We start from the raw sequence: 27,424 nt of genomic DNA on the forward strand, positions 1-27,424 counted from the left end.
ATCCGAGTTACGGTTTAGGATCTATGGCCTCCCGAAAGTCACTACACCCTATTAACGTTGTGCTGAAATTTCTGACCTACTCGCACTTAAACAGTCACCACGGTCAAATGAAGACGATTTTGGTTCTGGAAATTGTTTAGTACCTAGGGGACTCACATACGGAGCCATGGCCACTTGTCTCACCTCATTTCAATGTGTATAGAGGTCGTGGTGACTGAACGAAATCAGCTTTTTTTTTAAACCCTAGTCTTGACTTAAAACTTACTATATACTTTTTGATAAATGATGAATGATGATGATACTTAAGACCTAATTTACATACATTTAAACCTTTGGGAACGATTTACTGACTTAGTAACTTTTAACTTAGGTTGATGACTTTTCGGACCAACCACTTGCTTACTATTTTCCCGCGTGTCGACTTTTACTACTTTCCACTGTGAGTTATAGCATCCCTTTTTACTTTAACTATTTTGGGAACTGAGAATACATGCGCATTTTACGTTTTACATACTAGGCACGAGTACTTAAACTTTATATATGTGTGGGTTATACAACGGCATAAACTTTCCCCTTAGCTCGGTAACGTTTAGTCATTGGTCTTTGAACCGGTGAACGCGAATCTTAGATATGGATCCATAGGGTTTGACATCCCCACTCGGGCTAGTAGCGCTAACATTTAATGGGTGTTTAATACTTCGTAAACATAGGCACTCGCCAAGTGTACTTTTAGGGGGTGATAAACGTTAAGTTAGTTACCAAGTGCCCACGGTTATACATCTACTTTTCATAATGTTTTGAAACGCTGTTGAAGCACTGAAATCTCGTGGCCTACCTTACATTACTGTTATACTTAAACTATAGCTCACCAACCTTTGTGTTGACGTTTTTAAGCATGTTTTTCTCAGGTGCTTAAGGTTTGCTTGCTTCCGCTGTTGTACTAGTCATGCCTTGTAGACTCCCGCTGCGCTTATTAGAGATGTCATCGCATGAAACATTTTATCTTGCATTCAGACTTTATTACTTTTGAACAATGTATTTGTAACGACCTATGGGTCACGTACTATTATTTTGCTTGCTATTCGTAGAAGCATACTTTCGGATGTTAAACATTTGACGTTGGTTAAAACGTCACCTTTTATCATGAATGCAAACTTGTTTTGAAACAGCATATAGTATTTGACCTTGTAATGATCCTGTTGTTGATGATTCGTACACGATGGTTTTGTACGGGGCATCACATTTGGTATCAGAGCATTGGTTGTAGGGAATTAGGTTGCATTAGTGAGTCTGGACCGACCCGAGTAGGATTCACTAATAGGACTAATCTACAACTTGCTAGTTTACTTGTTTCTGCGGAACTTACTGCATGCTGCTGCTTACTTTTACTGCTATATGTCGTATGCTACTACATGATTTCACTACTGCATGCTATTATCTGCTTTCGATTGCATGATACTTGTCGTTATTGCCATGCTACTTACTGCTATAGATGATCTAGACTGTCGTAGTTACTTTGCCTAATACGTGCTTGCTTTATGACTTACTGACATGGAAAAAGTTATTTTTCCTTGTTCAGATGTCGAATGCCCCGCCCACTATCATTCACTTGGAGAGCGACTCGGACTCATCGGCCACCTCACCTACCGTTGTTGCTGACTCGATATAGTCATCTACACCCTCCAGTGATTCAGGTACTTCGTCCTCCGGAGCTAGTAGCCATGCACCCGGCCCAGTGATTACCTCAGACGGAGCCGAGGACCCACCGGTATGTGGAGTAATTTCTGTAAAAGTTTAAAAGTCACAGTGGTTAGTTGGATAAACAAAAAGAAGCATCTTATAAGGCACATGTAGCAAAAATAAGCACTTACTCTTTCTCCCAGCAAGAACGCAGGCATAACCTTGTGTAATATCCCAATCCTGGCTTACAGATGTCAATGATAACATATGTTCTCCATACTTGACATCGTTGATTTTTTTCAGCTTTCAGCTTTTTAAGCAAAGCATTCTCTTTGTTATTTAACCGTGGAAATGTAATTGATACGGGATGAATGTATTGACGCCAAACTCGAACAGATGAGTACTCGCTATCAATTGAATCTTCATTTATAAAGATAAAAGAAGCGTGCCAATCATGGGCAGGATGATCAAGTGCAGGTCTTAGAAATCCATCAACTTTGTTGAAAGTAAACCAACCTTTTTCGTGAGAGGCTATACGTACCAAAGAGAAAAATATCCGAATAGATGGCACTATATTACTCGCATGGCAATACATCTCAAAAATAAGAATTTTTCGAATAGCTGCTGGTTCGAATTGACCAACAGCAACTCCATAAAACTTACAGACTTCTAAGAAGAATGGTGTAAACGGCAATCACAAACAAAAATTGAAGAACGAATGACCGTAGACGGCAACCTTGCCCGGAGGGGGTGAGCAGGCCCTAGCATTATTTGCAGGAATTATTGGATCAAAACCAGCTAATCTAGGAAAGTATCGTATCAGCAGAGCCAAATATTTGTCGTTCACTCTGCTATGAATTGTTGCAACGTCATGTGTTGTCGCCATTAAAGTTTTAATAACACAGGGAGTAAAGAAGGTATTGATGGTAAAAGATGAACACTGTAGAAAAAAGCTGTGAAAGTGAAAGATTGATTAGGGTTTTTTGGTGGTTAAAAAGGGAAAATGTGTGACAGCTGTGATCGGTGGTGATTTGGGGGTTTTAATTTCAACCGCACACGTGTATGGACACGATTAAAAGGCGAATACAAAGAGATGCCTTTTTACAACTAGAGGCGCGTGGGGTATTGTAGCTGTGTAAAAGCAATCATCACAATGTCAGTAAAAATTCGTCTGTCATTAATGCTTGAAATGTTTTCCCGATGCAAATGGAACACGTGAAGACTTGTTTGGGGATGCGTTAACAAAAGTTTAACAACTTAATCATTTTTCAAACGCTTAAGTCATTAAACTGGGGGGACTTAATGGTGTATCCTATTGTATACACGCATAAAGGCACAATGATCGCATGAAATTAGCATCAGAAACACTGAGAATAATAGTTTTGTGAAACTATCCGTTAAGCGTTCTCCGCTGTACAGGCTGCTTCCGTCGTGCATAAGCCCTGAAGGCCGCCTAGCGCTTAAGCCCTGGCCGGAGAGCGCCACATTCAGCATAAATTTCGGATCACGAATAACAGAACGTATCATCATTTGACACGTGTCCCCGAACAATCCGGTGGATCTGTCACTATAAATAGACCCCTTGGGTCGTCATTTTACACATTCAGACATTCTGACAACTTGTGAGCAGAGACTTCACCTTTCTCTCTCACATAGTACTTTCTCTCACTAGAAGTCATCCGGCTAACAGCTAAACGCTAAACGGACAACAGATTGATTAAGCCACCCCACAGATTTTCAGATCTGTGAACCGGGTCTGCAGGGATTATTTTCCGAGTGTAAACATCAATCGGCAACACTCCCCCACCTTTAGCTAGATCACTTCTAGTATTGTGCTAACACACTAAGCCTTACCTCATAAGGAAATAGGTGTTAACAGATAGCTTGTTGGTATGTTTCGAATTTTATTCGTACCTTGTAGTCTTGTACTCTCTCGGTTAACTATTCCAAACTTGACAACTTTATTCCAAACTTTTTTTGATATATACACAAAGTAATGTCTACATTTGTTTCCCGTGCACAAATCAAACCGATTATAACAACGATAACAATGCATCCAAAAACGAGGATTTTAACTCGTATTCAAAGTTATGTGTTATTTATGGGCTAGAGTATAAGAAGTGGTACTAAACAAATAAGAGTAAGATTACTTAAGCATTTAAATTACTCGTATTTTATTTCATGTTGTCAATCTGGTTGTTACTATACATTAAATGTGTAATGTTTAACAAGTTAACTCTTTTTTTCTATAAAGTAAATGTTATATGGAGTGTTACTATATTATAAGTACGTTTTTGAAAACGTAGTAACAATTTGCTAGAATTTGTAAGGGAAAGATGTTTAGACATCGAGTTGTTATGTCGTGAAAAGTTAAAGCATACGAAACACTAAAACCAATTGACTACGACTCCTATCATGTAAGTATATACCTATATAGCATCACTAGTTTTCATTTAGGGTAGAAATTATACATATACTGTATATCCAAGAAGGTTCGTAGTGTCGTTTGGCTTTTAATTTTATCGGGAGCCACTGTCGTTTTGACTTTAATTTGGTCAAAAAATTGTGGCGCACTACATTCTTTTGTGTTTAACTTTGCTAAACTGGGTTTCAAAAGATTGGACCGTAGGCCCAGCAAAGCGGGCTTCTGGCCCATTACTAGTTAAAAAAAGTATAAAAGTGTAGCCGGTAAAAAATTGAAATTCAAGTATGTGTGCGCGCGCATCGTGTGTGGGCATCCTCTCTTCATATAATGAATCAATTCATTATATAAAAGTGACCACTTAGAGATTGAAGGAAAAGGATATAGCAAAGAAAAATATGAACATTACACTTTTAGTAGCATTCATAAGCTCAAAATATGAAGCAAACACTTTATAGATGAACAATATAGAAGAATTCGACTATTGTACGATATATGCACATACATATTTTCCCATATATGTGCTGCAAGAATATTCGCACAATTTTGGTTTAAGATTTTTCACTTTACTAAAGCTCTCGGTCTTCTATACTTAAGTATTTTATACTTAAGTATTTTAATAAGTCATGAGGCACATCCTGAGATAAATGGCGATCAGAACACAAATTAGTTGACAAAATGGGAAGTCGAGGGAAGCGGAGGGAAGTAATTTTTTTTAATTTTTTTCGAAATTTTTTTTAGGCATCAAGATCACATGAAAATATGAACATTTAAAAAAGAAACTTTGTGATGAATTTTATTATTTTGGCGGTAAAACGCTCGAAAAAAAATGAAAACATTCAATGCATTAAATGTTTTGATTCTGAGTTTTTTAGGGGTTAGAAATTAGGGGGTTAAAAATTAGGGTTTAGCTATTAGAGTTTAGAAATAAGGGTTTTGGGTTTAGAAATTAGGGATTAGGGTTTAGAAATTAGGGTTTAGATTGAATATTTTAACACGAACGGTTTAGAGTTTAGGGTTTAGGGTTTTGGGTTTAGGGACTAAACCCAAAACACTAAACCCTAAATCCTAAATCCTAAACCCTAAACTCTAAATCGGGTTAAATTTCGAAAAAACACTTCACACAAGATGAAAACAAAACGATGCAAATAAACTCATAATCAAAACATTCAATGTTTTCATTTTTTTCCTTCGAACGTTTTACCGCCAAAATAATAATATTCGTCATAAAGTGTCTTTTTTAAATGTTCATATTTTTACCTAATTTTGATATATAAAAAAAAAAATTTCAAAAAAACCAAAATTTAAAAAAAAAAAAAAATTACTTCCCGCTAAAAAAGTGTTTCCCTCTTGATTATGCCCCTATATATATATATATATATATATATATACATATATACATATATATATACATATATACATATATATATACATATATACATATATATATATATATATACATATATATATATATATATATATATATATATATATATATATATATATATATATATATATATATGGATCAAATGAGCGTGGAGAACTCTCAGAACCCAAATTCTAACAATTTTAAAACACGGGCGAACAAAAATTGATTGAGTCGAACAATTTTTGATCAGATGCATAAAATGGTTTTGGTTCTACAATTTTGTAGAACAACATGTAGAACATGTTGTTCTACACCTGTTCTACATCCTGTTTTCATCAAATTAGGTTTAGGGTTTAGATTGATTTTTTAACACGAACGAGGGATTAAACCCAAAACACTAAATCCAAACCTCTAAATCAGGCTAAATTTGAAAAAAAAAAAAAAAAAAATTGTTGATTTAAACAAAACAAGCCAAATTCGAACAAAATTGGTGAGATTCGAACAAATTGTTGTTCTACATTTTCTGTAATTCGAACAAAAAAAATGTAGAAACGAACAGAAAATGTAGAGCATTATCTTTGTAATGCATCTGCATCTTTTGTTCAAACAAAGTGAAATTTGTTCGCCCGTCCCATCTTTTTGTTCGAATTAGGGTTTCTAGGGTTCTCAGGCTTGAAAAGTTCTCAGGAGATATATATATATATATATATATATATATATATATATATATATATATATATATATATATATATATATATATATATATATATATATATATATGTTACGGTACATAAATACATATTTTCACTCACAACAAATCCAGCTTACCCTAGGAAAAAGGGTTCCAGCCATCCGATCATTCTCTTCTTTAATCGGTGCTATGTATGCCTCCTGTGATGGTAACAGTATGATTGCAAACTACACGTTCATAATAAGTTATGTCAAATGTGAGATTCTGAAGTGAAGAGCCGTCCAAGGATATAAATAATGAAACGGACTAAAAGCAGACTAATGGAAATTTATTTATTTCCTAGAGCTCTATGTTTTTCTTCTTCTTTGGTTTTTATATACTTACTTTATAGTTTGTATCAAACGGTTTCTTCTTAAAATATTGAAACCATAATCCATTAACATGTTGTATCATTCTGCAATTGCTGAAAAATATGAACTTATATGTAAATGCTTAATAATTATAGTATCTATTAAATCTCTAAAATAATGAAGTCATAAATATAGATTATTCAACCTTAGAAAAATTCAAAAATTAAAGGAAAAATTCTAAGCTCTCGATGTCATTAAAATAATTAATTGTATTTAATAAAAATATTAACATGTTAATTGTATAATATTTGAAACATTATGTACACCTTATGATAAAACACTCACATAACTATATGTACAATATAATATTTGAAATATTATGTATAACCTTATGGTAAAACATCCTCATGACCATATGTACAGTATTTGAAGCATTATGTGCAACCTTATAATAAAACACACTCATGACCATATGTACAAACTTTAAAACAAATTGTACAATCTTTTACAAAACACCCCAAGAACACATGTACAAACTTTGAAGCATATTGTATAATCTTCATATAATAATTGTATTTTAATTTTTAAAAGAAAATTCAGGAGACCTTTTTTTATTACTAATAACTATTATTAAAAATATAAATACTCAATAAGTTAACTTTATTATTATTTATTATAATAATAATTATAATTACAATTTATATTATTATTCTTTAAATATGGGTTCTCTTTACGGGATTAATTACGTTAAATATGTATGCAAAATACATGTCTCAATATAAGGTTGTAATATAGGATTTTATGACAAGGAAAATAGTAATTATGATGAAAATTGAAAGAGGGTGGTGGAAAAATAAATGTAGTTCATTTATTCTGACAAAGTTAAGTATATCAATATGTTTGTAAAAATAACGACAAGTTTCTTAGTCGGAATACGTGGTTTCACGGGTTATTTAACTAAATGACTTTAACATTTACATTCACTTAATACTTAATTAAAACATATCATTAAACTGTTTCGTTTAAACAAACCCGTGATTTCACGGGTCATTTTACTAGTATTAATACTAATATTTGGCTTCCTTAGCACTTACCAATCTGTCTTCCTGCATTATTTCAAGCAATTTATGCCGCTGACCTTTTAGTGTGATTATAATGGATGCCTCTGATAGACCATCATCTTGATTAAATAATGAATAAGAAATTCTGTAAAGGAAGGGAAAAAGTGTATTTATTAATTACTAATAAAAATAAACATAGAAGATTTGCTGCTGAATAATACAGAACTATTTGGCATATTATACTTACAAGAAGAAATCTTCAGGAACAAGTCTATGTATTAGCATCGAAGATGGCCAACCTTCTACAAGCCTGACAAAAAAAAAAAAAAAAAAGTCCACAAGCCTGATAAGGTTTATTAAATGATACAAAAATATACTAGATAGAAAAAAACTGTACTAAAGTCGGCATCACAGTTTAAGAAGAGCACTTTCAGAATGTTAGGGACAGAAACTTACGACTTAGGAGCAGTCGAACGCAGGTGGACCTGGAACAAAAATATACATATATAGTCAGAAAGCTCAAACTTAGTCTTGAAGTTTGATATTCAAAAATAAGTCTATGATAGACTTAGACTATATATATGAAATTGCAATTTGAAAAGCTCTCTCTCATATAAACAAATAATATGACAAGAAAATATAAGATGAAAATCATCATACTTGCAGCAACATTCATGTTTTAGAAAAATACGTATCCAGATTTAAGGATCCAACATTCAAGAAAATCGCCCCGTTGAGAAACTATGAGATTTGAAACTTACAGTCATTTTGGAAATGATGACAGTCTCGCCGTTCATTATGGCGGTTAAGTCCCCCTGCGTCATGCGGATCATTATGTCATTCCAAGTTAGCTAAACAATTGCAGTAATAATATAAACAAGAAAAATAGTGAAAAAAATCTAATTTTATCTCCATGTGTCAAAAAAAAACTTGAGAATTTAATAATACATCTTAGCTGTGTGTAGGTCAATAATAGAACACATACAGACAGACATTTTAAAAATAAGAATGCAACATCACTCACTCACCTCCCATGCCTGTACAAACAACATTCTTATCTCGTCATCTTCGTCTATTATTCCTAATAGACTTAAATCAGGACACGCCTCAATGAAATCTTCTGAGATGACAACCATATAATGTTGATGTTTCACAAAGTTAATAGAATGATCAGCTGCTGAAGGGTTCATTTTTGCCTGTCATGTCATCAATGAACAATCATGATGGCTTGTTAATTAATTAAGGATACTAAATACTAATGATAAGAAAAAACAAAAAATGCTATATATATTGGGGCAAGTGAGCATTAATTACCGCATTGTAGATTGATTTGACTCCTGAAAGCTGAGTTGGATAAATAACTGAGAGAGATACAAAAGACTGCAAAGACGGACCCAATAATTTAAAGTCAAAGTTGGAAACAAAAGACCTCTAAAGTCAAAATAGAACAACTGAACTGGGACTACTACCTCAGGAAATGATTTAGCGACTGTCTCAGCATCAGATAAACGGCGGCTCTCTGTTGCAATGACAAGGATACAATGATGATATAGTAGATTATTCTCATTTCGTCCTCCCGTCGGGGGGTTAGGAAACATCTGGTCATAATGATAAAATTAGGCATTGTTATGTGCCTAATTTATGAGCACAGACTAAAAACTCTATAAAGTCAAACCATGAAGATGCATAATACCTTTAAAGCTTCAAGAAGCCCATCATCAATTGCAACATCATGATATTCATCATCATCATCAGAGAATTTTAAAGTCTCCAGCCACTCGAGGAAAAGTTTCACATTTCCTATCCAATTGCTCGACTCTACCATGCTAGCTCCTGCATTGAGAACACAACACATAACTATAACTATAACTATTTAACTTTAAATGAGGAGAAAAATATTATTATTTACAATGACACAAGTCTTTATGACAAAATTTTTGGGTACCGGAAGAAGGATTAAGTTTCACCATAGCCAATTCAAACTTAGGACAACCTGCATCCTCCTGCATATGAAGAAGAAAAGAAAAAAGGAGTTAACTTCAAGAGTGAAGGTCGGTAATCAAGAAATATATAACTTCAATTATGAGGTTCAAAAGCATCAGTTTTCTCACAAGCATAAAAAAAGGGTTACATATCAAAAGAATTGGGGCCGTAAAATAGTATAAGTGTATCAAAAGAAGATTTTACACGAGCAATGAATGCTTACCGTAGCTTCATTTCCACAGAACGACCTGAATGAGATCAAACCAAAAATTTAAGAGAAACATATCAGAGCACTAAACTCCTTGAACGGAACCAAATATGTAAGCACATATTTATTTATGGTGTTATATGATGCAATGACACTACTATAATATTCGTCGATATTTCTAGATGTGCTATGTATATGAATCTTCCCCAAATATTATTATTGTCACCAATACTCACCCAAATTGTAGAGTTATGTTTTAGTCTCTATTCATTACCAAATATATTTTCACTTGTTGCAAAAAGTGGAAAACCTGATCGATTAATTAGAAATCGATCAGCAAATTGTTCAATTAGTTCAAAATCCTAATTATGTACCGCAATTATGAGTTCAATAAATGTATGATTCTGAATTGAATTGATACGCTCACAAAACTAAACGACGACGTTGATAGAATTACATAGCCATAACAAACAAAAGGTATTCTGTTTCTTGGATACGATACGATATACGATAACAAGTACCTGACAAGGTTTCTAATATAATCTCCGAGAATGGTGGGCCAAGAAATAGCCATGGGCTTACTACAATCGACCACCACTACAAGACGCCGGGTTTGTCCCCCATTTTGTTATGCATGCAGATCTATATAAGATAAGATGAACCAACGGTTAAAAATCGGAAACTGGAACGATTTCAATGTGGAAGGAATGAGGTCGTCTTCTGAATTTCAAGAATGGTGATGGTTGTAGTAGACATATACTGTGTATGTATATAGCCGGAGGGCCGGATTAGAGAGAGTGCAAGTGTTGTTGACATAAAATTAGTATTAGTATTAGTATTCATTACTATAAATAAATATAAACAAACAATTCGCTCAAATCAAAAAGTATGTTAATATCGTCCACGTCTGAAAATGCGTGATCCAGGTTGAATAAACAAACAATTCGCTCTAATTGTTTGTATTGTTTGGATAAATTGAGAACTGATTTGGGTTATTTGATGAAGACGTTTTTTTCTTCCAAATTATTTTTATTTTTTTATAGAATATAGAAAAAATTAAGATGGTTAATTGTTGGTGGAAGCCTGTTAAAAAATAGATTTAATGTTTATTTTTTTGAACGGCGATATCAGCATCGAATACTCTCATTTGTCACTCACGCACCCGTTATGAAGAAACTCCACGCATCCATCGCCCAAAGCGTACTCGGAATGCTTAGGTTAACTGTTTCGCCCGCACAGAGTGAAGGATACTAGAGGCACAACCTTTGGAGAAAACTCCCCCCAGATTTGAACATGCACATATTTTTTTAAGAATACAGGCCCACAAACAACTGATGTTTTTTACCACTCAACCAATAGTTCTTAATAAAAATATAATGTATATAAATTGGTCCGGTTAAAGGAATAGAACAAATCAATGCTCACCATGTGTCCCTTGTTTTCGTGGTTGTTACCATTGCTCGTCCCTACCACAAACTCCGTTGAACTGCCTCGCGACTAGGGCTATAAATGTGCCAATATACTTGTGAGCTACTTGAGCTTGACTCACTAAAAGTTCGATTCGATTCGATCCTAAACGAGCTCGATCCACGAGCTTGAACACATTTATAGATCGTTTAATAAACAAGCTCTAGCTCAAGCTTTCAATATTGAGCTCGAACATGATCGCGAGTCTAAACGAGTCTTTTTATTAATATACAATAAATTTATATTTTATACCGTATATGATTACACAATAATAACAATAATTTATAATTTATATGTATAATACTTAATGTAATAACAGTAAATTATATTATACACAATTAAAAATTATATAAAAAATAATAATGTATTATTGTTATATTATATTACCATATATACTAAATATCAAAGTGGAATGGTGCCTTCCTATTGGTCGGCCATTATTCATCAATAGTTGTCAGTATTGTTCATCATTAAAATTTTTTTTTTGGCCTGTTATGTCTTTATCATTTGGAGAAAGTTGATAGGATAGTATACATGAATACATACACTCGCTATTACACGGTTTAAAATATATAATTTTTTTTTTTTTAGTTAAATCGCTAGCACTTTTCAAGCAGCAGCGCGCGAACCCACCTTTCATGTTAACAACAAAATTTATAATTATATAAACGAGTCTAAACGAGTCGAGCTCGAACTTTTAAAAATTTTAAAGTAAGCTCGAACCGAGCTTGTTTTTTTTTTTTTTAAAATTTAAACGATTCGGGCTCTCAATTCATGTACAGCCCTACCCACGACAATGCGCAAGGGCCGTTGTGGACGTGGTCTTCATACAAAAATGACCGTTGTTTGCGCATAGTATATGAGTAGTTATTCGTAAATATATATCAGGGTTACTATATGCAACGTTTGAAAAAATATCCAATATGAACTTGCAATTTGAAAATAAATTTTACCATCATCAAGTGGAACAACGATCAAAATACAAGGTTCGTCATACTAAAGGGACTTTTGTGTTACAAAGCGGTAAAATGCCATGTATAAAAATTTATCAAAGTAGATTTTGAGAAAGCATTCGATAGCGTCAATTGAAATTATTTAGTTGATATAATGAGGTTAATGGGTTTTGGGACAAAATGGATAAAGTGGATAGAAGCGTGCTTTAAGTCAGCCCCCGTGTCAATTTTAGTCAACAGATCTCCTACCCGGGAGTTTACACTTGAAAGGGGTATACGACAAGGCGACGCGCTATCTCCGTTTCTATTTTTGATTGCGGGTGAAGGGCTGGATTTTTTAGTTAAAGAAGCGTGTAATCAGAATCTTCTAAAAGGTGTGAAAATTGGTTCGAATAAAGTTCTTATTTCTCATTTACAATACGCGGACGACACAATCTTTATTGGTAAATGGGAAGAGAGGAACATACGGAATGTAATGAATATACTTGAATGTTTTGAAAAGGCATTGGGTCTAAAAGTAAATAAGTCGAAAAGTGTTCTTTATGGACTTGGGGTTAACTCAGACGACATTGAGGTAGTAGCAGCTTCAAAATTGTTTGCAAGAGGTCAGATTTGAGACAGGAACAGAGGACAAATGGAAATGGGATCTACATGGCAACAATATTTTTAAAAGTTTTGTTATGGCACTTTTGATTTTGATTGACGAAAAATTATTGCAAATCTCTTCTAAAGGTCATGAAACAATTAGAAATAGTTTAATTCCAAGAAAAGTTGAAATTTTCGTATGGAAGTCATCTAGGAAAAGGATACTAACCTGGTGGAGCTTGACAAAAAAGGTGTTGATCTCAACTCGATGAGATGTCATATGTGTGATGATGATTTAGAGACGGTTGATCATGCTTTATTGTTTTGTAAATGCGCAATGGAAGTTTGGACTCGAGTCTTTTAATGGTGGAACCTTGATAATGTCTCGACATTCCATAAACGAACTATTCAAAGATGCGAGTCCATATTCAATGACTAATGAAAAACACAAATTATGGATGTCGGTCAAATGAGTTAGCGGCTATGTGATATGGAAAAATAGAAATCATAAAGTTTTCGGCAAGAATTCTTCTCCTAGTTCGGTTATCTCAAGTGAAATTCAATGCAAAAGTTTCGAGTGGATTACCAAAAGATCAAAGAGATGCGGTTTCGATTGGATCCAATGGCTTACTCACCCTAGTTCATGTGGTTTTACAACTCCTAGAGCTGGTGTGGGTTGAGCTATTTCGATGGTTATTCGTGCTCTTTTATGTGAAATTTTTCGTTTGGCTGCTGTAATAAGGTAGCATGTTACACAATGTATTGGTTTCGTTTGTATATAATTGTATAGGTATAGGTCGTGGGCTCAGTTTTGTAAAATCTGGGCCTGTTTTCGTCTTGTGTTTGTACAGTTTTTAATGAGTAATAAAATTCTTGCTGCTTTTTCAAAAATAAAAAAATAAAAATTATCAAAGTACATAGAAGAAACTATAACAAAATTTAACTAATGGTCCGACAATTGTTCATACATTATTCTTTAGGGTAAAGTTGTTCATACATTATTCTTTAAGCTAAAGTCACGCGTATAACATTTTATGAAATATGTCCTTCACTAATTAGCGCGTCAAATATACGATACATAACATTTTTCTTTTAAAAACATTTGTTCCAAAATGTATTTTTACCAAGTGTACTGCACACTATTTTTAAAAACATTTGTCCCAAGTAATTGTATTTTTACCAAGTGTACTGCACATTAATTTTTTACTTTATAAAATCCTACAAAAGCTACATCACAAGGTCGTAGATTTTACCCCCTTCTATATTAGCTGTACAAGACGTAAAGTTACTTGCCTTTACAATTGGTGTTAGATATTTTCTGATAACTTACTAACTTAGGGATCACTTTATATATATATATAGAAGTATAGGGACCATTTTGTAAATAACCGAATTTGTTACTGATCTAGTTTCATAACCAGTGATGCCACTTTCTTCTATCTGTAGGGCAACTGTTTATGGTTTCGAACTTTGTCTTCCATTTCTGTATCTACAATGGCTGCTGAACAACTCATTGAACTTCCCGATGATTCGATTAACCAACAAAGCCCTCAAAATCACAACGAAGAATCTAACAACAACGACAACAATAACAACAAAAACGACAATATCAACATCACCAACAATAAATTAATTGAGGACAATGAAAATCCCGATGCATCTCCACCACCACGACCACCACCGTCACACCGCCGTGAACGTGATTTCAGAGAAAGGAGAAACGAAGACATTGACCGACGTCGTTCTGATTATTACGATAATCGTAATCGATCTCCACCAGTGTCTCACAAGAGGCGTGCATTTAGCCCTAGCTCTCCTCCTCCGTATCGTGACCGTCGTGGTAGGCCTCATTCTCCTCCTGGTCCTCATTACCGGAGATCACCTCCGTTTCCGCTGTTTAAGAGGTCGCGCAGAGACGACGGTGGTGGTGGTGGTTATGAGGGTGGCCGTTATGATGGTGGTCGGAGAGGCGGTTTTGGCCGTGGTGACAGAAGGTTACTACTTAAATCCTTCTTGTAAAATTGTTATTTAGCTTCAGATACATATTTGCTAGCTAATTTAAGTTATTTTTTTTTAGAACTGAACATAATGTGTAAAACCACACATAAATACAACATAATGTTTTCTAACAAGACTTGAACCTACAATGTACATGCCCGTTAGCGTAGGTTTAAGGCCCTGTGGTTGTTTAAGTTTCTGTTTGTTTAACACATTTGTCGAATGCATTCGATGCTAACGATTCAAGTGGAAATTTAATTGAGTTATTGATGACTATTGATTTGAATGTTTTCACCATTTAAGTGCACAAATGATGTTTTGAAAAACTAAATAATAGATATAAGAGAGCAAGTGATATGCATTGCAAATTGCAACAGGAGTTAATGAGGTGTTTGAAAGAGGTTTTGGTAATTGGGTTGATGCATATGCGTCTGAGTTTCATTTTGGAGTAAAAAGGGGGAGGGGATGGGGACCGATAGTGTGAGCTTAGATGGTAATGCAAATTTATCTTATATAGTTATCTCGTTTTTTGAAATTTGACTCGCTAAACCACCATTGACAAATAAGGGTATTTTGTCTCGATAACATAACTAAACCTATACTTGTAGCTGCTAATCAAGGATTTAGGACTGAAAAGCTAGCTATTAAGTAGTAGTTATATAAAGTTATCATCATGTTTTTGGATTGGTGGGCATGTGTAGGTGTTGCTAATTTGATTAATGTCTTTTGTAAATATAATAGTTCCACCCATTAGGGCTACATTTAAATTATCATTGTTACAATTGTGGCACTTAAGTGTCTGAGTATATTATTGTACTAATTTTTTTTGCAGATTTGGGTACGATCACCCTCGAATCTATGACCATCGTGGTGGCAGGGGTGGTTATCTCGATGACAGGCCTCGTGGTCGGAATGGTGGCCGTGGTTACCAAGGTGGTCCACCTGGTATGCATCAACTTTGCATTTCACATTCTGTTATCCTGTATTTTCATTATTGTTGTTACTTGTTTTGTTTGTTGTTTGTTGTAGCCATACATTTTCATTATAATATGAACAAATACTTTGTAACTTGTTTGAATGGAAATAACACATTTTAGGTGCACAGAGGACTCTAAATTATATCTGTTTGATAGTTCATATCTTGTTTCTCCATTTTTTGTTATTTTTGTCATATAGAGATGTTTTTTTTTTTTTTTTCATTTATCATTTCCCTTCTTACTCATTAATCATGGTTCCATGTCCTTTAGACAAACAAGTCTTATATATTTATATGATATATATATATTTATTATACATACATACATATGTATGTACCTGTTAATGGATTTTTATTAAATTTTTTTTATTTTTAAGTTGTACTCATTCTTTTCATGGCCGGTATTTTGCAGACTGGGATTTACCTCACGGAGGTTACAATGATGCTGCCCCCACACATGGGTAAGCATCCTCAAACTGATTGGCAACTATTCGATGTTTTAACACACAAGGCTTCTGTGCGACTTTTCATGGCATGATAGTGTTTTATAATCCTTATTTTTGAGTACCTAGACATTTCTAGTTTGTAAATGTGCTAATACTTTATAGGGAAGGAGGCTTGATGTCTTATAAGCAGTTCATTCAGGAGCTCGAAGACGATGTTCTGCCATCTGAAGCTGAACGGAGGTATTGTGATGGCTTCCTTACGCGGAGTTTAGATATTATATCTCTCTTGGGTTTAAATTTTTGAACTTTATTTGAACTGTTTTACAGATATCAAGAATACAAGTCAGAATATATAACTACTCAAAAGAGAGCTTATTTTGATGCTCATAAAGCCCAAGATTGGTACTTTTTTGCGTACACAAATAATTCTGTCATGGTGTACTTTCACTCCTCTCCAAATAATACTTTTTTATGATGTAGGTTGAAAGATAAATACCATCCCACAAATTTGCTTACTGTTATTGAAAGGTGCGCCTTGCTATAATCTTAAGGCGTGTAGGATAATTTTTTAATTTAATTTAATAAAATTTTGTTTTTTTATCAAATCTCCAGGAGAAACGAACTCGCTCGGAAGTTGGCTAAGGAGTTTTTGCTTGATCTACAGAGTGGAACATTGGATTTGTAAGATATGCTTTCATTAATTTCATCTGAAGGTGCAACAATCTTATTCTTCTCTAAATTATTATACCTGAAACATCTGTCAACATGAACCAGAGGTCCAGGAGTTACTGGTTCATCTTCAAACAAATTGGATCCAAATTCTGAAGATGAAGTAGATCCAAGTGGCAAAAAGAGAATACATGGGCGGGTCCCACCAAAAGAATCTGACCCATTCCCAACAGCTCCAAAGGCTCACCCTGTTAGTTCTGAACCCAGGCGAATCCAAATCGACATAGAACAAGCTCAGGCACTTGTAAAGAAACTTGACTTAGAAAAAGGAATAGAAGATAATGTATTATCCCGGGCTGATAACGAGAGAACAAAAAGAGATAAGTCAAGCAACCCGGTTGTGATTATACGTGGTTCGGATTCAGTCAAAGGGTTAGAAGGTGTCGAGTTGCTAGATACAATTATTACTTATTTATGGCGTATTCATGGTTTGGATTATTATGGATTGGTTGAAAAAAGTGAAGTTAAAGGTTTTAGGCATGTGAGGGTGGATGGTAAGTTAACTTCAGATATGAACAGTAATTCAGCTGAGTGGGAAAAGAAACTAGATTCAAGATGGCAGGAAAGATTGACCGGTCAAGATCCGTTGGAAATAATGACTGCAAAAGAAAAGATAGATGCTACTGCATCTGAATCGTTGGATCCGTATGTTAGAAAAATACGGGATGAAAAGTATGGATGGAAATACGGGTGTGGAGCAAAGGGATGCACAAAGCTGTTTCATGCATCTGAGTTTGTTCAAAAACATTTGAAGCTAAAACATCCTGAACTTGTTATGGAATTGACTTCTAAACTTCGTGAAGATTTGTATTTTCAAAATTATATGAAGTAAGTGTTTTTTTTTTGTATATTCTTTTTTCTCCTTAAGATTCTGTGTTAATTAAGTTTTTTGGAATTTTTAGCGATGAAGATGCGCCTGGTGGGAAACCTATCATGCAGCTTTCTTATCCGGTATGCCTCTATCATCAATCACCTTGGTTGTTTTAGTACTTCATACGTGTTTCTTATAGATTCCCTAACATTATCTAATTTGTAATTTCATATAAATAGTGTACACGTTGATATTTTTTTGAACATTCAGAATCAGTGGGGGACACAAATATAGTGCTTAATATCAATTTTATATGCGATGTGACTTATGATACATGGGCATTCTTTTCAGAAGGACAGAACTCAGAGGCATAGGCCTGGTGGTGATAACCGAATGAAAGATGAACGTGGACCCAACAGAGAATATGATAATCGAGCCAATGGTGGTGAAAGGCTTGATAGAGATGAAAATGATCAGTCAATGGAACTGAAATATGGGAACCCAGATGACCCAATGTTTGATAACTATGGTGGTGGTCAAGGTCTACATAATGTCACACAATTTCCTTCAGAAATACCTCCTCCTCCAGTTTTAATGCCTGTACCTGGTGCTGGGTGAGCTTAGTTGACTAATATTCACAACACTTTTTTCTTCAGGTTTGCAGGCCGTCTTGAAATTTTGGGTCAAAACACGTACTAATTATTTGCATTCGGGTTTGACCAAAGATATTTTGTTTACAAATATTTTAGACAGTTTTGCAGAACTCGAATTACTAGCAGTGTACTCTGTTTTTGCAATTCGGGGAGTACTCGGTCAAACTCGGTCAAACTCAGTCAAACACGGTCAAAAGTCAAAACTCAGGATTACTTGGAAAATTTGGTCAAAACTCTACCTCTTTTTTTTTTTCGGTGTGTAATTTGTAAAGCTTTGAAAAAACATCACCTGAAACAGCCTGCCACCTCTACTTTTGTTGTTTGTCTTCTAACAGTGTTCATGCTTGTGATTGTTTGCAGTCCATTGGGTCCTTTCGTCCCTGCTCCTCCAGAAGTTGCGATGCGTATGTTACGAGATCAGGGTGGGCCATCCCCGTTTGATGGTGGCGGTAGAAATGGGCGGTCTGGGCCCCAATTGGGCGGCCCTGCTCCAATAATTGCCTTACCTCCAACATTTAGACAGGATCCTCGACGTTTAAGAAGGTAAGTTCTTGTCTGTTTTAAATTTTTAAATATGCGCATATGCAATCTTAAAGATAAACACATCAAAATTAGTGTCCATCTTATGTCTGGTTAATGCTATCTGGTGAAGCTGAGTAATTGCATTACTGAACTTTATGTAGTCATGATTTGTACCTCTTAAAGACTGTTAACTGGCTACCCATCTTTTTGTTGAAATAAGTTGTATAATTATTTGGCTATGTACAGCTATCAAGATCTTGATGCTCCAGAAGATGAAGTGACAGTCATCGACTACAGGAGTCTATAGTGTCATGTAACAACCTTAACTGTCAAATGTTTAAACAGAGATTAATGTCAACAGCCTGCGGTTTCATTATAGTTCATTCTTTCTTTAGCTTCTAGATCTTTTCTGCAAAGATTAGTGAGAATCATTTTGTGAGCTGGCTGTGTATTTTTGGCCTTTATCTCTCACAAATGACAAACTCATGAATGATAGTAGTTATTTGGCATTGTAAGAACTGATTTTATCGGAACTATCTCTAAATTAATAGGTGGTCAGTCTTTTGCTTTTGATGATTACATTGGGCTGGTGGTTGGAATGTTATGTTTTGAGTTTGTGTTTTTGTACCATTGTACAAACATGTGGTTGGTTAGCTTTTCTCCCTATTCTAATAAACGGAACAAGCATACGCAGTGACAGGAGATCATTGTGTAATGTTTGAGTTAATAAAAACAGTGTCAGGATATCAATATTTCTGTGAATAAGTGATCAATAAGTAAAAGGATCTTGCCGTAGAAAATAATCACGAAAGGGAAAAGATATTAGATATGCAACAATATGTTATTCCTATGCGTGAAACCGAATATATAAGGCAGATAAAACAACACTATCTACGAGCCAATAATTTGTATGTGAATTCAATGTTTTGGCACCATGAACACCCTTAACCTTTTATTTATATTCCAAACCTGCAGTAAACGTGATGCACACTCGAAATATACAAACATACTACTTTAAGTCATGACTGAAATCATTTACAAACACATATTTCAATATGTTTCACGACCTGCCCATAAACCTCCTCAGTGATCTCGCATTCACACTCAGGTTGCTGACCAGAGACGGAGCTTGAAGATTAACACGAAGGGGGCCGAATTAAATTAACCAAAATATGTAGTGTCAAGTACGATGTAAATCTCTATATTACGAAAAAGAAGTGTACGTTATATTTATCAATATTAAATCTATATATGCTACGAAGTCAAAAATTGGGATATATATTTACTATCTAAAGAAACTCCCATTGTAAAATGCAGCCTGAGTCGGCTGTGGGATGGCCAAGTTATGCAATTTTCATATTAAACCCTTGAAAATTGATAATTTGCTATAAAGGACAAAATTTAGTGGGGTGGCCAGGGCCCACCCCTGCCCCTATTATACTCCGTCCTTGGGTTACTCGTTTTCAAGTTCGTACGTTACAGCCGGGTTCTTGTGCAGCTGTGTTGTCCCTTCCTGCTGATCCTCAGCTCATTAAATGTGATCTGCTTTGTTACTGTTGTTGGATGTACCTATTCAAAAACATACACAAGTTGTTGAGAAGTTAATATTATGTATGAATGAGAGTACGTCTTCAACAATAAACTAATAGCTAGTATTATACCTTGGTCGGCCGGTTGTCGTCCTCAGTAGTGGTTGTTTCGATGATGGTTCTGTGGGCGGTAGTGAAGGCTACTAGGGCTGCAAAGGTGATCAGTGCGAGAACAAGTAGCTTTGCCATTGTGAAACAAGATTGTAAATGTGTTGTGTGATCTGGAGTGGTGATGGTCGGTATTTATGGTGGGTTTGGGAGGTTTAATGCATGCATGGGTTGCATATATACGTGGAAAGATAGACGTAATAGTTGGTGACATTTGTAGTTGTGTTGAAACACGTATACGCGATGTTAAATAATTAATTGTATAATGAACCAAGTGGAAGTACAATTTTGAGTAGCATTTAGTGTACTATAATTACTTGTTTGAAGGCTTGTTTAAGGTGTACTATAATCACTTAAATTGATTTAAGTGTCTAAACTTGGGATTGAGTTGTGGGATTGTTGTTAAAGTATCGAATAACGTACGTAGTATATATTAGTGGTTAGTGAAAGAGTATTTATTAATCCCTTTGTAAGCTTTTAGAATATTATGTCAAACTCTTTATATATTACTACTCCGTATAATATACGAGTAGAATACAAACTTTAGGTTGCAAAGACTACGCATTCAAATTTAATACACATTGATCAATGTAATCGATATCAATACACATTAATATGTTACAATTGATTAAATTTGAAATGCGAATACAAAAATTAAAATACATAAATTAAGTATTAACTAACTTAATTTGTTAGGTGGTTAGTTGGACTCGTTGTTTTGCGTGACATCAGTTTTCAACCGGCGACATTTTGATCGTCGAAATAGGTTCCAACGAATTTTCTCAACAGTAGTCAGTTTTAGGTATGTTTGTCAGTTTTTCTGACTAGTTCCTAGATCCTACACGCCTTTTCCAAATCCTTGGTTCTTTTTTAACATGTCGTGGCTCCATCTCCGGCGATTATGTCTTTGTGTCACTACCCTACTCCTCGACGCTTTACTCTCCCTAGAGCTCCTAATTGGATTATGTTCCAGTTCAGTTGGCATTTTTGATTGTGGTTTTAAAGATTTATGACATCCGGTGGTTGTTGGCAACTCTTGACGGAGGTCCAAGGTTTTTTAGTCGGGTTCCACAGTCTCTTCTTCTGGTTAGAACAAATCTATGATGGTGGTTGGTGTATTTTGGGATTAAGATTTGTTAATTCTTTGTTCGAGTTTTGGTTGCGGCTAGCAGTGGTTTTAGTCACTAGTGTTTCAATATTTTATTCGCTTGTTTGGATGTCGGTTTGATGATGATAAGAGTTTGAATTTTTGAGTGTGTTTTAATCGTTTGGTTTGTTCAATAGATATCAGTCATGTTGATTATCATATTAGTTGTTCATCTATTTGTTCAATTTGTATTGATGCAATAGTTCAATTATAATGGAATGTAATAGAGTCTAGGCCAGTAGTAGTTACAAGAAACTTTAGACCTCTTAAACAGACGTATAATTTAATCACTTTGGGTATAGCCCAGTGGTCGCCGAGTTTCATGTGAAGCAGGAGATACATGTTCGAATTTAGGTAATGCTCAAGATCGAATTAAAATGTGCTCTTGACCAGAGGAGGCAACAATATGCACAAGTCACCCGATTAAAGGTCTCGTCACTCGTGGGCAGGGGCGAAAATTAGAAGGGGCAGAGGGGGGCAGCCGCCCCCAGTGGATTTGCATTTTTTAGTGCAAAAAGGGGGCAGCCGCACCCAGTGGATTTGCAATTTTTAGTGCAAAAATTTTGAGTTTTTCAATTTTGGCCCTGGTGGAATTTTAATTTTTTGCCACAAAGTCTCTATATTTTGTCCCAAAACCTCCATATTTGCCCCAAAACCTCCATATTTTGTCCCAAAAAACCCCCAAATTTTGTCCAAAAACATCAATATTTTTCCTAAAACCTCCATATTTTGCCCAAAAAAAATTGCTATATTTTTTAAAAAAAATTCACCACCGTTGAAAAAAATTCCTGCTTCCGCCATTGCTCGCGGGGCTCGTCAAGCAGAGGTTTACTCGCTAGTTATCCAATGTGACCCTCGTTTGGGAGGTTTCTTGTAAGAACTCAAAAAGAAAAAACAAACAGAATTATTGTTTCCTTCGGAAAAGTAAACTAAAATAAAACTACTATACAATTAACTACTTTACCTTAAGACCGTAATATAAACACACAAACCAGAACTTCAATGTGCATATTTGTAAAGAAAAAAAGTAGTGTGTATCATTTCTACAACCGAATATTTCACCCCAAAGATAAGAACTTTAGCAAGTCGGAAACAAGAAATATCTTCAATCTGTTAGAACCCCGCCAAACACTTGCTATCTCTTCTTATGAATCCCCTTTCCCACTTTATTCTGTGGTAAGTTTCCTTTATTTTTATTAAGATTCTGCAATTTTGTTATAATTATATTTAATTTTATAATATGGCTGTCATTACACTCTGTTCTTCCACAATTTACTCTATAAATCGCAACCATACCACCATTGATACTTCAACAAGTTACACTTTAGCACTTAAAGATTCAAACTTTTTAAAGAATTCAAGTTCTTCCCCATGTGGGTCAATGGTAGAATGGAAGAAACATAGAAGAAAACTAGTGGGTCTTTGTGGGTTTGTGATTAAAAGTTCATTCAATGCAGAAAATTTGGTTGAAATTGGGAATGATGAGGATATTACTAGGGTTCTTAAGTCAATTTCAGACCCAAATCAAGCTTTGACTGTTTTTAAGTCAGCTGCCAGTCTTCCTAATCTTGTTCATAATACCGAATCTTGTAATTATATGCTTGAATTGTTGAGGGTGAATCGAAGAATAAGCGATATGGCTGTTGTGTTTAATGTTATGCAAAAGCAGATTATTTATAGGAATTTAGCTACTTATTTAATTATATTTAAAGGGCTCGGTGTTAAGGGTGGGATTAGACAAGCTCCGTTTGCGCTTAATGTAATGGAGAAATCGGGGTTTGTTTTGAATGCGTATTCATATAACGGGTTGATTGATTTGATTTTGAAAGCGGGGTTTTGTAAGGAGGCTATAGAGGTTTATAAAAGAATGTTGGGAGAAAAGATTAAGCCAAGTCTTAAGACTTACTCTGCACTTATGGTGGCATTAGGTAAACGAAGGGATACTGCAAATGTTATGGGGTTGTTGAAAGATATGGAAGAATTAGGGCTCAAACCGAACGTGTACACTTTTACTATTTGCATTAGGGTTCTTGGCAGAGCAGGAAAGATTGATGAAGCTTTTGAGGTTTTTGAAAGAATGGATGGAGAAGGTTGTGGGCCCGACGTTGTTACTTACACGGTTTTAATTGATGCTCTTTGTAATGCGGGGAAACTTGAACGCGCTAAAGAAATGTTTGTAAAGATGAAATTAAGTAGTCATAAACCCGACCGTGTGACTTACATTACTTTAATGGATAAATTCGGTGATTGTGGTGACTTGGATTCCGTTCAATCGTTTTGGACGGAAATGGAGGGAGACGGTTATGTGGCGGATGTTGTCACTTTCACTATTTATATCGATGCGTTGTGTAAAGTTGGAAAAGTTGATGATGCATTTGTTACATTAAACTCAATGCAAAGTAAAGGGATTTTGCCAAATCTTCAAACTTATAATACCCTAATTCGTGGGCTTTTAAGAGTTGATAGATTAGATGAGGCGTTAGAGTTGTTTTCTAGCCTATGTTCTTTTGATATTGAGCCTACTGCTTACACATACATACTTTTTATCGACTATTATGGGAAATTAGGTGAACCTGATAAAGCCTTAGAGACGTTTGAGAAGATGAAGGTTCGTGGGGTTGTACCTAATGTTGTTGCGTGCAATGCATCGTTGTACAGTCTTGCAGAACTCGGGAGGATTGGGGAAGCGAAAAAGATGTTTTATGAGCTTAAAAAAAGTGGAATTGCTCCCGATTCGATTACTTATAATATGATGATGAAATGTTTTAGTAAAGCGGGGAAAATTGATGAGGCAATTAAGTTACTTTATGAGATGGTGGAAACGGGTTGTGACCCGGATGTTATTGTTATAAATTCTTTGATTGATACACTTTATAAAGGTGATCGGGTCGATGAAGCTTGGGATATGTTTAAACGAATGAAGGAAATGAATATTTTGCCTACGGTTGTTACTTATAACACGTTGTTGGCGGGATTAAGAAAAGAAGGTCGGGTTCAAGAAGCCATTAGCTTATTTGAAAGCATGGGCTCGGGTGGGTCCCCTCCGAACACAATTACCTTCAATACGCTTCTTGATTGTATTTGTAAAAATGATTGTGTTGATTTGGCTTTAAAGTTTTTGAGTGAAATGAGTTATAAAAACTGCAGGCCTGATGTTTTTACATATAATACAGTCATTTTCGGTTTGACAAAGGAACATCGTGTTCTTGATGCGTTTTGGTTGTTCCACCAAATGAAGAAAACGCTCAATCCCGACTGTGTAACTTTATGTACGATTCTCCCGAGTATTGTGAAGTATGGAAAGGTTAACGATGCTTTGAAAATCACCGAGGATTTCATTCATCGTGTTAGAAATAGACCCGAGAAGATTTTTTGGAAAGATTTGATGGATGGAGTCACAAATGAAGCTTCGTTAGATAATTCTTTACAATTTGTTGAAGGATTAATCTCTAATGGAAGTTGCACTAATGATACAGTAATGATTCCTTTAATCAAGGGTTTGTGTAAGCAAAAGAAAACTGTTGAAGCCCATTCATTGTTGATGAAGGTGACAAAAAGTTATGGAATTCAACCAACACTCGAAGCATATTATCCAATTCTTGAAGGTTTTCTTGATGATGGATTTCAAGAAAAGGCGTGGGATTTATTTAAGATAATGAAGAATTCGGGGTGTGTTCCTGATGTTTTCACTTATAATTTGCTTTTAAGTGATCTTGCGAATTCTGGAAAAGTCAACGAGATGTTTGACTTGCATGATGAGATGGTTTGCAGGGGATGTAAGCCGAACACAATAACTCAAAATATTCTCCTTAGTGGACTTGTAAAGTCGAATAGTTTAAAAAAGGCGATGGATTTATATTATGATCTTATAAGTGGCGGTTTTTCTCCTACTCCTTGCACATGTGGTCCTATAATTGACGGTCTTTTAAAGAACGGAAAATTAGATGAAGCAAAAGACTTTTTCGATGAAATGGTGGGGTATGGATGCAAACCGAATTGTGCCATTTATAACATCTTGATGAACGGGTATGGTAAAACGGGCGATGTGGAAACCGCGTGTGAATTATTTGATAGAATGGTGAAAGAAGGAATACGACCCGATTTGAAATCCTACACGATTCTTGTTGACTGTTTGTGTTTAGTAGGAAGAGTTGATGATGCTATGTACTATTTTGACCAAATGAAGGAAACGGGTCTTGACCCGGATGTAATTTCATACAATCTCATGATTAATGGGCTTGGAACCGTAAGACGAATAGAGGATGCTTTAGGGCTGTTTGATGAGATGCGTGCCCGAGGGATTTCGCCAAATTTGTATACTTATAATGTGTTGATACTTATACTTGGAATTGTTGGAAGAATAGAGGAAGCGGGTAAAATGTACACCGAATTACAAGTTATGGGTTTGGAGCCGAATGTGTTTACGTATAACGCTTTAATTAGAGGTTATAGCGTTTCGGGTAATCCGGCTAATGCTTATGCTGTTTATGAAAAAATGATGGTGGGTGGTTGCAGCCCGAATACAGGGACATTTGCACAGCTGCCCAATCAGTCTTGATGTTTCAATGGATCTTACTAGCAAATAGACCAGGTGAGGGGTCCTTTTGTAACCTTAAATGGGCGGGTTGGGTAACATGTCAAGATAAGTTTTTATTTTAAAAAAGTTTTAGTTTTTTTTATGGGTTTGAAACGGGTCAGGTGGGAGGGTTGGTTAACCTGCAAGCTCCTTTTTGTCTCTGTTTAAATTTTTGATGTATAGTTTATGCATTGTATTTGATTACAGATTGTCTACCTTTATAATTTTGTTCAATTTGTGAATAAAACAATGGGTTTGGAGGTTATGTGCATAAAAAAAATTACTTTTTGGGCGAGTCTTGACCCGGTGAAACCTTTTCAATTTCAGCTAAAAAAATTTATTTTACCCCTTTGGTCTGTTTGAGATTTAACATAATCAAACAGACTCATTCATGAGTGAATGGGTAGAATTGCCACCTCACCCTTACAATTTTCAAGTTTTACTGTATTAGTGCTGCTTTGCACATGATCATTTTTCAACGTTTTTTCATTAAGGAATTTCTTTATTTTTAAATATTATTACATTTATTATGTGTATTAATTTTATGTACCTCCTTTCAGGAGTTGATTGAAGCATGTCGATCTTGTACATGTTAGTCAAACAGTAATTGTAGACGGTTTGTTTGGAGAAAGTAATTCCATGTTAATAGAGGAGAGTTACTTGTTGAAGCATATACAAAGTTTGGCTAATATTCATCTGTAAATATCATCATATATAAATGTAAGTTTAGGCCTGTATTGCTAATAGCCATATCACATCATTTGTATGATCTGTTGGTACTTTTCATATAGTTTAAAACATACTTACTGTTGGTTAAATACAAATTTTAGCAAAACTTATTACACCAAATGATACTGAAAACCTTATTACTAGTTTGATTTTGTAGATAGAAAAGAGAAACATTAGATTGAACATATTGGCAACCGCACAATGTAGCCACAATCACATATATCATCTTTATCATTATTCATTTACTTTTTAATTTGAAGTCCTTAAATATAAGGTCCTTCCCATTGATAAAGCACCAAAGTATGATCAGGGTGCTCTATAACAATAGCTAAACACTCATGTGCTTGATCTTTAACTGTAAGGGTCAGATT

General features: G+C 35.0%; 2 protein-coding genes across 2 annotated transcripts; both read left to right on the forward strand.

The window, feature by feature from the left end:
• Positions 1–14,221: 14,221 nt before the first annotated feature.
• Positions 14,222–19,443, forward strand: LOC139861685 (serrate RNA effector molecule-like). Its single transcript, XM_071850154.1, has 12 exons — positions 14,222–14,763; positions 15,600–15,712; positions 16,156–16,204; positions 16,352–16,429; positions 16,517–16,591; positions 16,670–16,717; positions 16,802–16,870; positions 16,964–17,746; positions 17,821–17,869; positions 18,081–18,343; positions 18,743–18,925; positions 19,151–19,443. Exons 1-12 carry the CDS (start codon positions 14,264–14,266, stop codon positions 19,209–19,211), a joined length of 2,271 nt encoding a protein of 756 aa, XP_071706255.1. The 5' UTR covers positions 14,222–14,263; the 3' UTR covers positions 19,212–19,443.
• Positions 19,444–22,888: 3,445 nt separating this feature from the next.
• LOC139861681 (uncharacterized) lies at positions 22,889–27,171 on the forward strand. Its single transcript, XM_071850149.1, has 2 exons — positions 22,889–26,339; positions 26,885–27,171. Exon 1 carries the CDS (start codon positions 22,989–22,991, stop codon positions 26,304–26,306), a length of 3,318 nt encoding a protein of 1,105 aa, XP_071706250.1. The 5' UTR covers positions 22,889–22,988; the 3' UTR covers positions 26,307–26,339; positions 26,885–27,171.
• Positions 27,172–27,424: the final 253 nt, after the last annotated feature.

Source organism: Rutidosis leptorrhynchoides, chromosome 8 (genome assembly GCF_046630445.1).
Source record: "Rutidosis leptorrhynchoides isolate AG116_Rl617_1_P2 chromosome 8, CSIRO_AGI_Rlap_v1, whole genome shotgun sequence".
Taxonomy (NCBI): Eukaryota; Viridiplantae; Streptophyta; class Magnoliopsida; order Asterales; family Asteraceae; genus Rutidosis; species Rutidosis leptorrhynchoides.

Bases quoted from the DNA above. Each gene is read 5' to 3' on its own strand.
- LOC139861681 (XM_071850149.1), top strand. From the start codon at position 22,989: ATGGCTGTCATTACACTCTGTTCTTCCACAATTTACTCTATAAATCGC.
- LOC139861685 (XM_071850154.1), top strand. From the start codon at position 14,264: ATGGCTGCTGAACAACTCATTGAACTTCCCGATGATTCGATTAACCAA. The intron at 15,713-16,155 runs GTATGCATCAAC...GGTATTTTGCAG, and splicing joins TTACCAAGGTGGTCCACCTG to ACTGGGATTTACCTCACGGA. The intron at 16,205-16,351 runs GTAAGCATCCTC...AATACTTTATAG, and splicing joins GATGCTGCCCCCACACATGG to GGAAGGAGGCTTGATGTCTT.